At 37.7% G+C, this 15,153-nt stretch overlaps 1 protein-coding gene across 4 annotated transcripts in view; it reads left to right on the top strand.

Annotated features, from left to right (window-relative positions):
* Positions 1-15,153, top strand: part of NCK2 (NCK adaptor protein 2) — an 86,335-nt gene that overhangs the window by 41,305 nt on the left and 29,877 nt on the right. For 3 of the 4 annotated variants that reach the window (XM_062606987.1, XM_062606984.1, XM_062606986.1), the window contains one exon: positions 12,170-12,411. In XM_062606987.1, coding sequence (XP_062462971.1) covers positions 12,186-12,411 — 226 coding nt within the window. In that variant the 5' untranslated portion in view covers positions 12,170-12,185. Of the gene's footprint in view, positions 1-12,134; positions 12,412-15,153 lie in introns of those variants that run through there. The other variant, XM_062606988.1, reaches the window with a different exon arrangement.

Here is a 15,153-nt window from a genome sequence, read left to right as displayed (position 1 = left end):
AAATTGTTTTAATATATGTATTTTTCACATTTTCCTGCTGTCATGAGGTGGATTGAATGGGCTTTTTTATAAAGCAATTGATAAATTGCTTAAGACTATAAAGTGAACATTGTCTAGAAATAGACAATGTACTCTTTTTTTATTTTTTTTTCTTAAACAGCGTTGGTTGGGAATAAATGTGTTTTTGAACTGAACAAACATCTTTTCCTCTTTCTAGTTAAAAAGCGAATATATGATTTTTTTTCTATTGGGGAACAGAAGGTCAGCAGTTCAATTTTATTTTCAGCATTTTATAGACAGTTTAAAGTGAAATCCCTTGAAAAGTAGGTAGCAGTGTTTCAAAGGATTAGCAGCAAAATGTAGCAATCCACAGTGATTCTGAGCTTTGTCCTTCTGCACAAGATCAAGGTTAAACTTCTTATGTCTGAGGACTGTTCTTTGTTTATACAGTACATAAATGTACTAATACTTCCAGTGAACTATAATTCCTTAGACCATTGAATGTTTGAGATAGGGGTAAAGAAGCAGCAGTGGAAGCAAATCATTACAACCTGTGTTTTTTTTGGAATCTTGAAAGAAATTCAAGGATGTCTACTTTATAAAATTTCATGATGTCCACCAGATCCAGAGTGGCTCGTTGTTTTAACTTCAAGGCAAGAATGTAGGTTTATCAGTAGCTGAGGATGGAAGTGCATGAAGTGTGGTGCACTTAATTTGTTCTTCTCGTTTCACCAATCTGTCATATAGATAATACTACCTAAATGTTCTCTCAGTAAAGGGTCTGTTTTTTCTTCTGTGATCTTATGTGCTTGGCTCCCTCCCACCCACTTTTAGTAAGGACTGTTGAGAGGTTGGTAGGTGTAAAATGATTTGTAATTTCATCTTGTGTAGACACGTAATGTATGTTACATTCTTCCTGGACTTTTCATTCTCTTCTATCTTGGTTTTGTTTGTTTGTTTTCATGTATTTCTAAATGTATAGGTAAGCTATCAGCTGAGAGGAATGGAGAGAGAGCAGTCCAGAGCAACACTAGCAAATATTAAGCTTATCTGTCTCTCTGACTTAGTAGAAACACCCATAAACCACGGTGGAGATGTGGCCATTCATCATTGCTGCTGTTTTAGAGGCGAGATGAGGTCTCTTTTCCCAAAAGTTTCTGTTAGTGCAGTTGAGCTGTTTATTAACTGCATGGCTTTCCTGAAACTCCTTTTAAAAGAATTCAGGAAAAGGTGAGCCACTACTCCCTTCTGACCCTCTCTCTCTATTTACCTAAATGTGAGGCAGCATTTGGGGTTGTGATGTGTTTACTCTGCAGCCAAGAAATACAGGCTAAAAGAGCTGTTGCCTCCTTATTTGATTCATGCTGTTTGCAGCCAGAAGGTCTGAGGAAGTCCTCTCTACACGGACTGTATTTTACTGTTGCTCTCTAGAGTGAAACCACTGCTCTTGATGGTAATGCCTTCAAGATAAAGCACGAAGTAGCTCTTTGCCCTAGTAGTGGAAAACGTCACTGCAGATGGGGTCATTTACAGTAGTTGCGTCTGCCTAGGCTGCTGATGGAGGCAGAGCAAGAACCTGCAGTCACCACCAGCCCCTGCTTGAGCCATGCCTGCTGATGGAGTTTGCAGCAACAGATGCAGGAAAGGGAGGCTGAAGACATATGGCAAGTCCATTGTGGAGGCTAAAGGGTGGAGGAAGGGCTTTGTAGGAAGGGATGTTAGCTGACTGCAGTCAGGTGTTCCTTTATATTCAGATGTTATTCCCACTTCCCCCCCTTCTTTCAACAGACAGAAACGAGTGATGGTAATTTACTGATTCACACTTCTTATGTTTTCTGATAGGTATGTAATAAAAGGGTATGAAAAGGTAAATTTTTTTTTTATAGTCTTCAAGATGCAGAGAAATAACTTCTTCCCAAATTCAACTAACTACAGAAATCCATTATCTTAGCATTTTTATGCTTGGTCTGTGGAAGATTTCTTGTACTGTCCATTAATCTTTGTTCTGCTTTCTGAATGACATAAAAATACAAATACCTTAAAACACTCCCACCCTGCCTCACAGCAAAACCAAAACAAAACCAACAAAAAAAAACTAAAAAAAAAAAACAAAACAAAACAACAAACTGAAATGTGTTTATTTGGGTTTTTTGTTGTTAGGGTTTTTTTAATTTGCTTTTATCCCTTAAACCTGTCCTTAGCCAATTTCTTAATAGTCATCCCATGTTCATGGAAATACTTGAGCCAGGCTTTTATTATAAGCCCTTTGCCTTGTGCAGTGGTGACCACACTCAGTTTCAGCTTAGTTAAAGACTTACTGAGAGTATTTTCTCTGTACTATTGTTATCCATCTTTTAAGCATAAGTAAGTTATAACTTATAATATTGCAGAACTTTAATGCATGTTGTTATAGTACCAGCTTGTTCTGGTAGAACACCAGCTTTTTGTCCTTTGAAATAGAATTTTAAATTTAAATCATCTGTCAGAGGCTAAAAATGAACAGTGCCTACTTTATAATAGGCGTATAGAAATATTCTTTTCAAGTAAGACATCAAAAGAGTTTTAAAAACTTATTTTCCTGAAACAGCAGAGTGCTTATCACATAAATAGGAAAGATAGTACTTAGCATTATGTGTTTTAAAGATGGTCACAGCAATTAAGCATTTGGAAATTCTGTGGCACAGCAGTATGACTAATGAAATTTTAAAAATACGCAATTGTGAAGGTTAGCTTGTGTGAAGGTCACAACATGAAACAGAGTGAGCATTGTATAAAATTAGGGTGGTATTGAATTAATGCGAGCTAACAGAATGCCAGATCTCAGATTTGTGTTCTTTTGGTGCTGCAGCAGCCTACCTTGTAACAGCCCAGATGGCTTTTTTTTTCTGCTACTAGAGAGGTCGCAGACTAAAGTATCTGCTGCTTTCTTAGAGTAACTTGGGTTGGAAGGGTCATCTAATTCCAACCCCCCTGCAATAAGCAGGGGCATCTTCAACTAGATCAGATTGTTCAGAGCCCTGTCCAACCTGGCTTTGAATGTTTCTAGGGATGGTGCATCCTCTTTGGTGACCTGCTCCAGTGTTTCACCACCCTCATTTTAAGAAATTTCTTCATTATATCTAGTCTGAATCCACCTTCTTTTAGTTTAAAACCTTATCCCTTGTCTTTTTACAACAGGCCCTCATAAAAAATTTGTCCCCATCTTTCTTATAAGCTCCCTTTTAGTACTGAAAAGGCTGCTGTAAGGTCTTCCCAGAGCTTCCTCACAGTCCCAACTCTATTTGCCTTTCTTCATAGGAGAGATGTTCCATGTTAACATTTTTTGTGGCCCTCCTTTGTATATGCTCCTGTTGGAGCATGTCCAAAGGAAGACATGTCTTTCTTGTACTGAAGGCCCTAGAGCTGGATGCAGTACTCCAGGGGAGGTCTCACCAGAGTGAAGTAGATGGGGAGAATCACCTCCCTTGACCTGCTGGCTGTGTTACTTTTGATGCAGCTCAGGATATGGTTGGTTTTTAGGCTGTGAGCATGTGTTGTATGATCATGTCCAGCTTTTCATCCACCAGTATTCCAAAGTCCTTCTTAGCAGGGCTTTGCACTTGGAGGGCATCCCCTCTGATCTTGCCTGGTAGACACTAGTGCTACACCTTCCTACCGGAGTGGGGCTTGGAGAGCTGTAAAGGGCCTAGGCATCACCTACAGCCATCAGAGATGGTCATTGCTAAGACTCTGGGCTGCATGCAAAACACAGATGGGTCTTGCCAAGTAGATTCAGACTGTGATTAAAACTATTGCTTTTCCTTAAATGGCAAGTTTACATTTTAAAAGATTGTTTGAAGCAGTCCCTGCTTATTTCATTTGAGCAGGCTGATTCATGTGATAGGCTTCATGGAAACATGGGGTTTTGCAAACATCCTTTTAGATGTTATTATATAAACATACATAAAGTGAGATTTCTTTCTTGTTGAATGGTAAATTGCTGTACTGACTCCTTAGCAGGAAGGGTGCATTTCTGGGTGTGTCTAATCTGTATTCTCCTTCATTTCTTTGTCTGTCTTTTTAAAAGACTTCTAAGCCATTTACAAGACAAAAGCAGGCTTAATTTTTGTACTCTTTTTGAGCTATGCAGACATTTGTTACCACTAAATAGTCTTGAGGTTTCCGGTTTGCAGTTACTCTGTAACGCAAGATGCAAAGTGTAACTGTAATTGCATTAGAGATTGAAATATCAGATATGTTGTGGGGCCAAGATAAGTAAACATTGCTTAGAAGCTGTCAAGAGACATCCGGTTGAAGAAACAAAACCCCAAACCTCATGGTGTTGTGCCCTGAAACAGTGGTGGGCGATAGAGAGGGGAAAAGGGTTTGAGGTGTGCTGGGGCAGGCTGTTGAGTAGCATCAAGGTGAAGTTAGTACAGTTCTAAATTACTGGTTAGTTAAGACTGATCCTTCACTGTTTTGAAAGATGTGCAGCCTGTATCATCTAAAAACCCCTCACTTGCAATGCCCATAGAAGCAGGCTGTGGCAGGGCACACCTGCTGTGTGGCAGCTCCTCCTCCAATGTCATTAACCCGTTTGACTGTTAGGGCTGTGTTGCCCTCACAGTTTTGTCTGAAATTGCTTTTTTTTTGTCTATGTTCTCCCCCCCCCCTCCCCCCAAGTGACTCATAAGGAAACTTGAGAATTTTTGCACCTAAGAACAAATGTTTTAGTTTGTTCATGTTTGTCTTCCTTAAAACCATAGCATATCCATAATCTGTTGGTATGCTGTGTGGGTTTTTAAGAGAGGTCCTTTGTCTCTTCATTTTGCTTTAGGATTAGGGTTTGACTACTTGGAGGTGCTATCAAAGATCATCCAATTTATGCTTTCAAATTATTGGCAAAACTGTAATGCTCCAGAACTTCTTCATTGCTCCAAACTTTCCTCAGAGTTGACTATTACAACTGTAATAGCTTTGTGGATGGTTCTGTTATCTTGGTGTACATTTGAAGATTTAAAGTGTTTAATTTCTCTTAGTGTTTTTATACTGTAGTTAATGAGAGAGAAGGAAATGGTTGTCATTGTAAAATAATCCCATAGAGTGGAAATAGGTATTAAACACTTTCCTACATCATGTGCAGGAAACATAGTGTTCTAATTCTGTATTTATTCTATTGGTAATATTTAATTTATTCCAGACACAGTTTAATAACTTCTTACAGTTCTTAATGAGAGCTGAACTATATTTCTTTTGATACCTTTTATTTGCATTTCCTGACTTGAGCTTGGTGCTGTGAGTTTTTCCTTTTCAAAGAAAGGACCAGGAGGGGAGAAACAGAAAACCTCTAGAACTTTTTACTTGCTTTTTTTAAAGAGGGTATTATTTTAACCATATGAGATTTCCTACATAAATGCTAAATTGTGAGAGTAGGTTAGGAAATGTAATAAAGAACTCCTTTTTTGCAGTGGATCCATTTATTTATATCTTTGTTCACATTTATTCTGTACAGCTTCCATTCATTTGTTCTTTCAGCCTTGGAAAACTGACCTGCCTAAAGTACCAACAGCAGCTTCTATTGATTGTGACCGTGCCTTCAGTTTGCACATCAAAGTAAATTAGATAATAATCACCTGCACTTACTCAGCTATCACTTTCAGTTGTGTAGTCAATACATCCTAATGGGACCTAATAGTGAAATACCCCAAATTAATTGTCAAGCTTGTGTTAAAACAGTCAGCAGTTTTAGGCAGCCCAGGTATGTGGTTTTTTTTCTGCTTAAGTATCAGTTTGATAGCTCAGAACTGCATAGCTGGATGATGGATGTTTGGTCATTACAGCTATTTAGTTAACTTTCTTTAAAAGTGGGAGGGAGAATTCTTACAATAAGTTTTGGTGCAGTAATGTCTTTCCAAAGAAATGTGTCTCTTGGGGTGGATTGACACACACTGTATCCAGTATTAAAGTGTTAAACTGTAGAAGGAGTTAGACAAGGTTGCCTTTATGTGATCCATCACCATTTGTCTAAGTACCAGCAAGTAGCCCATGTAATAAAGGGTTTTCTGGTTTTAACAAAGGGTTGCAAGTTGCTGTGATTTGATCTGTGATTCTATTTTCTGTTATCATCTATGATTCTATAATTTGGGTCGTTTGCTTACTCTTTTTAAACCTCTCCGTTTTGAGATTTTCTTGTAGCAATCATTAGAAGTATTTTTTGCTTGGTTTATGTTAACTTTGCATGAAAGAGATATTTTCCTGTTTTTTCAAGCACACGTAAATGTCAGAAATGCTGTGTTCCACTGGAAACAGCTGAAAGTACACCCAAAAGGTGTATTCTTTTCACAAGTTTTTATTCGAATTCACATTCCTGTTCTTTTTAATGCCTTTTGAGCTCTGTCTTTGAGTTTGGTGCTTTACTGATTGCCAAGAATCGAATTAAATGATCTCAAATGTAGAGAGATGCGCTTTTTTAGAATGCTTTCTATATGTCAAAACTATTCATCCAGGCTGGTTTTAAAAAAACGAACCTGAACCTAACCACACACACACACACAGCAAGACAGAAAACAACTGTAAGTGAAAACAAAGCTTCAAACCTTCTGAAACAGTAGACAGGCTTACCAGAGAGTGCATTTTCACAAGTAAAAAAGCTTCAGACTTTGAGTGTACTTCAGATTAAGTGATCTAATACAAGTTATTTTATTAATTACAGAATACTGTAAGCACATTCACTTACTAGGAAGAAGGCCTTGAAGGAAAGAGGCTTTTTCCCTTATTTTCCACCACCATGCTTAGAGGACCATATATTGCCTATTTGCTATAGCTTGTGAAAGATAAACCAAGTAGACACCAAAGAGCTGGCCCATCAACATGTGCATTCAAAACCCATTTTGATTTTCCAAGTTTGGGGGAAGGAGAAGGGGAGGTTGTTCAGCCTTCAGATCTTAGGGAAAACTGTGATATGTCATTTGTTAGCTTTCTATTCTCCCAAGGCAATTAACTAAATATTGTGTAGTGATTATGTCTTATGTAATATTGTGTAGCAATTATGTGTTTTATGAACATCAGTGTCATGTAGAAGCCTCCATATCAATTTAGAGCCTTTTAGTGTGCTTTAAGAGGACATCCAACTCCAGAACAGTCTGTTATATCAGTTGGCACTTCCTATTAATAGAATTTTCACTTGTTCCCTTGGTGAGGGATTAAATTTCAAGCATTACTGTCAGTCATTGTTCAGCCATGTTCTTTTGCACAAAATACATTTTGAAAGAGGAGAGCACCTACTTCCTTTCTCACTGGATCTTTAAAGCTCAGCCATGCCTCCTGTTTGCCCTGTCCTAAGTAATTGTATCCCCAGCAGAACCCTGAGCCTTCCTCCTGAGGACAAGAAAAGATGCTGCTTTTCTGCCCGTTGGGACAGGACATTGAACTAGGGGGAGTGTTAACTTGTGTCAGTCTCTAGGGAGAAGATTCCAATTCAAGTGGCATGCTGGAGTGGATCCTTTCTTATTTATCATTGTGGGATAATCACATCATCCCTGTATGGCTGCGGTTGTGTGTATGCGTGTGTGAGAATCCAGGCCTAGTGAAAGGTGAGATCTGTGTAACAATTATATGTAGTTTGTTATTTAAAACAACATCACTTGAGCAAATCTCTAACATGAAAAATCATCAGCAGATTCACGTGTTTGTGGGAGCAAATCATCCTAAGTTCCTCTACATTTAAGTTTCCATAATCTCAAATATTGCTTGTGTGGTTCAGTTTTAAGTATTGGTTCAAAATGGCATAGGTGGTTGTTTGCGTTCGGGATTTTTTTCCTGGTATTGCTAAATTCTTAAATCATAGATAGTTTATTGAACATAGCATTTTCCTTTCTGGACTTTCTTCTGATAAAGTCTATATGGGAGTTACATTACTAGATATTCCACTAATGTCTGCCTTTGTTCTGCCTTAGAGACAGCAAGTGTTGCTCACCTATCTGAGCAGGCTTTCAATGAAGTCTTTTATAACTGACTTTGCCTTGGCTGGGTTTTTGTTCACTATGTTTCTAGCCTGGTGGATTTCTCAGTTTTAACCTCTCTCCCAAGGGTGTTTCTGTGTAGGAAAACTTTTATGTGTGCTTCTGCAGTAGGGCAGCTGCCACTGAAGACAAGACTCCTCTCCCAGAAAAGCCTAAACTGGAGGGAAGAAACCAAATGGCTGAAAATATCTGAGCTCAGTCTAAACTAATTAGTTGTAACATTTCAACAAATACAGTGTTGGTAAAAAAAAAAAATAGTTCACTACTGCTGCTAGCAACAGGCAAAATGCTGGTCTAAAAGGGACTGGAAGTGTGGACTGGCCACATAGCTAGTATAAGAATTACCTTTTCAGTGTCTGGGATGTGGAGTTCTGTTTGCTTGTTCGCTTAGTATGGTGTCTTTGTTTTGGGGTTCTTTGTGTGTTTTGTTTTAAAAACTGCAGTTGGAAGTTGTATTGCCGTAAAGAAAATGACCACTTGATAAGTTAAGCTAAAACTCAAAGCCATACATGTATATATATATATACTTCTTGAAGTGAAACAATCTTGTACTGAGAAATGACTTATATTTCGTAAATTTACAGTTCCTTGCATAGGTAGTTCAAAGCTTTTCACTGGTGCTTGTTACAGTAGGGAGTGTTAGCTGATCAGTCATGAGAAGAAGACTGTTTCAGCACTAGAACTTTTCAGCTTTTTGAAGAGGAACATTCCAGATGGTTGTACATTATTCGCAGTAATGGATTTTCATTTTCTTGATGTGAAGAGTCTCATGCTAACATTAGAAACTATAGAAACTGTGGAATTTTTGTTGTACAGTCTATGTACTAAGCAATGTTCTACAGAAATTTAATGTTTTGAGTGCATGTCATGTTTTTACTGGTCATTTGGATGCTTTGGAAGGCTGTATTATTGGTTTTTCCTTAAGTTGTTTTTTTCTTTTTTTTCCAAATCTAGTTATGTCATTTGCTTCTAATCTTCTGTTTGGCACTCAGCTGTGTTGCAGAAGCATTTCAAAACTATTAATTCTGCAGCCCCCCTTCTGAGGAACAAATATTTCCTTATTCACATATAAAGAAATCTTAGCTCTGCAAATGTCACAGGAAGAACCATATTGTCCTTGATGGAGCCAGTCTAATACCATAATTGTAACTAACTCCTTTAATACTAGTTCTTCACATATAAAAACAACCCACCAAAACCCTCTTAAACCCCCAAAAAACCTGCAAACATCCCCTTGCCCAACTGCACCCCCCCCAAACTAAACTAAACAACTAGCACAACCAGACTTCTCCACACAAATGCGTAGAGCTTTAAATAGGCAAATGTTTAACTGCAATTATGTGATGCATTTTGACTATAAATCCTGTCTCCACATGGGTAGGAACACTTGTGCCATTAAACGCACAGCAAAACCTGGAGTACTTTACTGAAGCGGGTTCAGCAGGAGCATGCCACTTGAGAAACGTACCTTCTCTACACTTTTGCCAAAACTGCATCATGCAAGGGACTGCTTGTGAAGTGACATTGTTTCTCAGGCAGGGTGGCAGTTTTACACATCTGCAGGAACTGGAATTGAAGAAATTGGGTAGTGGAGACCTGTGCAGTTGATGTCAGCCCTGACATGTGGGCTCTTCCTGTGCTTTTGCCCTTGTACAGCACCTTGGGGAAGCACTTGATGACTCTTGCAGCAGAGCCAAGTCAGTGCGAGTTTTTTGTTTGTTTGTTTTCTTCAGAGGAATAGAAAGAATTTGATAGTTTTCCATCAGTCACTAGTCAAATATTACGCCTAATGTGTTGTTTTAAATTATTCATATACTGTAATATTGGTAGATAATTTAAACTTGCCTGTGTTGTGAAAATAACCTTTTTAGAAGTAGAGCCTTTGTGATGGCAACATCAGCCGATTGAATTGATGGTGTCCTATTTCTTTATGTTCTCCATGTTGCCGGAAATAGTAAGAATTGACCAATTTACAATTGCTGAGATAAAATAAACAGATTTAAATTGGAGAGAGAGATTATATTGACAACGCTGGCTTTCAGAACATGCTTGATTGCAATTCCCCTGTGGCTACCTCAGCTTATCGACCTGTAGGCTATCTGTCCATTTCATGTGAGTCAGAAACCAGGGCAGTTTATTGGAGACTGCTGTCCAAAGCTCAGGCTATCCTGTGTCATTAACAGATTATTATTTTAGGAAAAAAAAAAAGTTAAAGGGAATAGTGACTTATTTATTGTGAAGTCATCAATTCTACCCGCATAAGTCACAGCCTGTTTGAATTCCAAGAGTTGTGTTTCAAGCGTTGCAAACATCGTCACTTCTTTTTGAATTCATCGTGGGGCTTTCAGCTATGCAAATGCATGTTTGAATACTGGTTTTGTTGTTGTATATTCTGTTGTGTTTTCTAATTAGAAAATGAATTTAAGTATGTTGATTACTACTTCAGATTTTAAAAAACATTGTTCTACCTTGGCCATGAGGGGTGACGTTGCTAATGCTTTCCAGAGCTTTGCTGTCATGCAGTTTAGCAACCATAGGTCAATCGAATATAATGCTCTCCTGAAAACAAAAATTGTGATAATAGGAGGCTACTAATTTATAATAGAGTTGACTATTGTGTCTTATGATTACAGGTTAACTTTGAATAAGGTTTAACTTTAAATAAATGGGTTAACTTCTTTTTCTTTGAAAGAGGAGGCTGCTAGGCTGTCTGACATGTAGTCTTCACAGCTTATGCTGTAGCTGACAGGAGAAAGTGTGTGTGTGTTTACAGACTGCAGAAGGAGCCCTTTCTGAATATAGGGTGCTATGTGCTGAACAGAATTTCTGAGTGAGGTTTGGGTTGGGTTGTTGTTTTTTTTTTTTTAAATTACCCATCTGTCACCTAAGGTATTAGGTATTAGAGTTTGTGTGGTTGTGGACTACTAAGAATTGGGCAACAAAGTCAAATCATGTTAAAAAGATCCTTGGATGTGAATAGTTGAAGTACTCTGGGACCTGTTTCTACTAACCTGTAATATAAAGGAAAATCTACAGCTTTTACTTAAAATCTGCTGCTTTGATTTTGCAACTACATTCTCATTTCCCACTCTGTCCTGACCTCCTCTTTCCTAAAATCCCTCAACAGTGATTAGAAAATTATAGGTAACTTCTCAGAATTTAAAGGCTCAAATCAACATGTTTTGGTTGGCACTGTAATGTGTTAGAATGTCACTGGTACTGGCGTGGGACTTTTTTCTTCTTTGCACACTACTGTGTTCCCGCGCATTGTTCCTGGTAATTACTGGGATGCGTAGGAAAATGTGGAGGCATGCAGGTGTCTTTATGCAGCTGAAAGATAGCTTTGGAAAAGCTCCTTCATGTTACAGGTAAGTAAAACAAGCCAGCTTATTCAATCTTAACAGAACTCTGGGTAAGTTTCGGGTAGGCAAGAAATGAAGTACAGTTGAGGGAAGCACAGTGGGTACTCTTCTCCACCTGGTTCACTCATGACCATTGCAGGACTGCAGTGAGCTGGGATCTTCCCAGGAGTAAAGTGGGAATGAAGGCTTCTCCTAAAATACAGTCTTGTGCTGCCTGCGCAAAACATTATTCTAATGACAGTGCCTTCTTTTTGATGGCATATTTCCCTGCTGAGTTACATTACTTCATGAAGTATTTGCAAAATAAAGATGGATAACTTTGTTTAGATGCAGAAAACTAATAAATAATATGTTAGTATATGGATGAGGAGCTAGGGCAGAAGGAAAATACATTTTTTGAATGGTGCCTTTTTAAATTTCTTTTTCTCAGATCAGAACTTTGAATGCCAGGTGTGGGATAATTTTATGATACTATATGCAAAAACCAAATGGTTTTATAAGTTATATTTTGCTAATGCATATCTGACTAATATTTTCTATATATTGAGAGGAAGCAAATGTAATACATTATGACTAGAATTTACTATTAAGGTGTTGTCATATTTAGTGGAAAAAAGGTAAGAAAGGCCTATTATTTTTAAAATAATTTTTATTATTTTTAAAAGAGGAGTTCAGATCTATGAGTTTTTGCTCTGTAAAACTTTCTGATTTTCCCCTTCCATTTTCTTATTTCAGACCTTAAAGGAAAATCTGAGTAAGAATTACATCATATAATTTACTGATGAGTATTTTAATATTTTGTTGCAGAAGGACTCCATGAAAGATGACAGAAGAAGTTATTGTTATTGCAAAGTGGGATTACACTGCACAGCAGGACCAAGAACTTGACATCAAGAAAAATGAGCGTCTTTGGCTATTAGATGATTCCAAAACATGGTGGAGGGTAAGAAATGCGGCCAACAAAACGGGATATGTGCCATCAAATTATGTGGAACGAAAAAACAGCTTGAAGAAGGGTTCTCTGGTTAAAAATCTCAAAGACACATTGGGTAAGTCCTTTCGTATTTTAGAAGTTGTGTAGTAGACTTGATGGGTTTCAGATGGACATGTAATGTGTGTATAAATATTATTTTTTAATATGCTTACTTGGGTTTTCTTTTTTGAGGTGACATGTTAAATGACTGAGGGAGAGAGTAGGGGTGGGTGTTCTTGCATCACATCAGGAGAATAAGATGTTATTTTTGTTCCAGTTTGTCAGAGGTTGTGTGTTTTCAATGGCTAAAGGACTGTGTTTTCATTGAGATATTAACTGCTGAATCCTCTCCGCTCATGCAAAGTCCTTTCACGCAAAAATAGAAAGATGTAAACTGGATTGTTCAGCATAGCGATTATAGCACAGTTAAATCATTTTATGAATGGGATTATAAGATGTGGCTATGTGCAACGTCAAGGGTTAAGTTTCTGTGGTCTGAGATGTTCCTTCTGCTTCCAGGTCCTTCATATATTCTCTGTTTTATACTTGCTCATAAATTCTTCACAATAGTGTATCATTCATGTAAAATAATACACCTTTGAAAAAAAATTGAGTGTATTTTGAAGAAATGTATTTGGGAGTCAAGTGAAATGTTTTTTTTCCTCTCTTTTGCAATGATTTTTAATGACTGATTAAATTGCTAAAAAAAATAAAAGTATTTGCATAGAGCTGGGAAAGGTTAAACATAGTGATATGTGATTGCTTTACATCTAGGGGCTAAAAAAAGAAATCTACTAATGGTATTTTAGGATATAATGAATAAACCAGAAACATATATGCACCCGGAGATGTTTTGAAGCTATTTTTGACTTGTGTTTTGGGTTTTGCCTGTTTTGAGAAGCTTTACATAGGGAAAGCTTATTCTGTTAGAGTTTGCTATGGAAAATACTGACTCTTCCACAGAAAAATTAATATTTGGGATTGGACTTGTTAGAAAGAAGAAAAAAATCACTTAAAAATAGCATAGCAGTAGCTTATGTAGGTTTATTGCAGGTGTCCTGTGCTAATGTTATGTCTAATAGGTTAGGTTTCTTGGTCACTTCTTTACTGTGTCCTCTGTTGCTGAGCTGCCATGAAGTACATAGAAATTGACTGTAGTGTGGGTGGCAGGTGATCAAGGTTATCACAAGATTTAATGTTAATGTTTAAACTATAGGCCTTTCTACAGGTACTCTTGGAGTATACTCATCACAGTGCTAGCAAATGTGATTATGCCTTTTCAAAGATTTGCATAAAGAATATGCTCCAACATCAATTAAGTAGTTAATATCAAAACCCCAGTTGTGACTTTAATCCCCTTTTATATGGATTTATGTTGTCTAAATACATATATTTTGTCTAAAAGCTAGTTTATGAAAGGATTGTTTCTGTTATGATAATGTATCAAGCATTTGTGTAGAATGTGGACAGTATTTACTTGATGTAAATAAAGACATTTTTATTTATATCCAACAGGGATGAGTTTATGTGAAGGAACAAAGACTGTACTAGCATATATACACGTTTACCTGCTTGAACTTAACAAAACTGCATGCTTCAGGGTGATTCACTATGGTGGCAACTGATGAAAGGGTGTAAGAACAAAGCTGGGTGGTTTCATGTCTGAGCCTTCGCTAGTGTCACATCTTCCAAACCTTAGGCCTCTGCATGCACGTGCAAGGGTTTTTAAGTTCTAAAGGACCGTTATTACAAACTACTGATTTACCCCTTTCTTTATATGTTGTTTGTTCAGATGAAGTGGAAAATACCATGTGGTGGAGCCTAGCTTTTTCTTATGCAGTGACCACATGTACCTGCTAAGCACAGAGGTCGAAGCATCTCTTCTGTTCTTTTATGCTCATACATCCTGTGACAGTAAGCAGCTGCCTAAGCCATACCTACCCCACATCTAACCCACAAACTGGCTCAGGATATTCCCCCCACCCCCCAGTTGGAGCTTTAGAGTTGTTTTCTTTTGTTATAGTTTATGCTTAGCATAATGAAACTTGTGTCCGTGCTGTGCACCATGTATCTATACGAATATATTTTTACTTCCCTGGGTCAGAGTCCTCAACTACAGTACAGTCATTAAGCATTGCTCGTCTTGCAGTAATTTCCCATTCAAAACAAGGGTACTCTGTGTCCTTCCTTAGAGGACCCTTTCTTCCGAGTGGCCATCAAGAATGCACTTCTTCTTAAACAAAGGCTTGCAAATTGCGAGGCTGATGCTTGATCTAGTGAAACAGCTTTTGAAAGTATTGCTGCGCCCAGTCAAACAAGTTCTTAAGTTCTCTTTATAGGTATATGTCTAATGTCTAATCAAATATGCCTCTGCTAAGTTCACAAGAAAAATTCACATTAAAATACCAGCTAACCCTGCACAGGTGGGAATGGTGATCATGAGTATTAGTCTGTAAACCGCATCTGTTTCAACTTTGATCTTGAACCTGTTACTGAAATGTCAGGTATTGAACTAAAGAAAATAAATAAACTGATTTAATAATCGGGGAATAATTAATCTAAAGTTTTATGAAGTCTCAGGAGAGAAACAGCAGGCTTATAGCTCTTTTCAGTGACTAGGCCAGTGGGCTTTAAGTAGAAGAACCCTCTGACATACCTGTGCCCACCTTTGCTTCCTGCGCTCCTGCGAATGGTTCCTCCCATACAGATGCACTTTTCTTCCTACCTCTTCCTTAATCAATTTCATTTCCTTGTCTTTAAACATATTTCATCTGAAAGCATTGTTATTGCACAAATGATGTAGTGTGTTGTCTATGGG

Source organism: Pezoporus occidentalis, unplaced genomic scaffold (genome assembly GCF_034315485.1).
Source record: "Pezoporus occidentalis ecotype Australia unplaced genomic scaffold, CSIRO_AGI_Poc_V1 ctg99, whole genome shotgun sequence".
Taxonomy (NCBI): domain Eukaryota; kingdom Metazoa; phylum Chordata; class Aves; order Psittaciformes; family Psittacidae; genus Pezoporus; species Pezoporus occidentalis.
The sequence above is the reverse complement of the archived record's forward strand: the minus strand, read 5'-3'. Positions and strand labels throughout refer to the sequence as shown.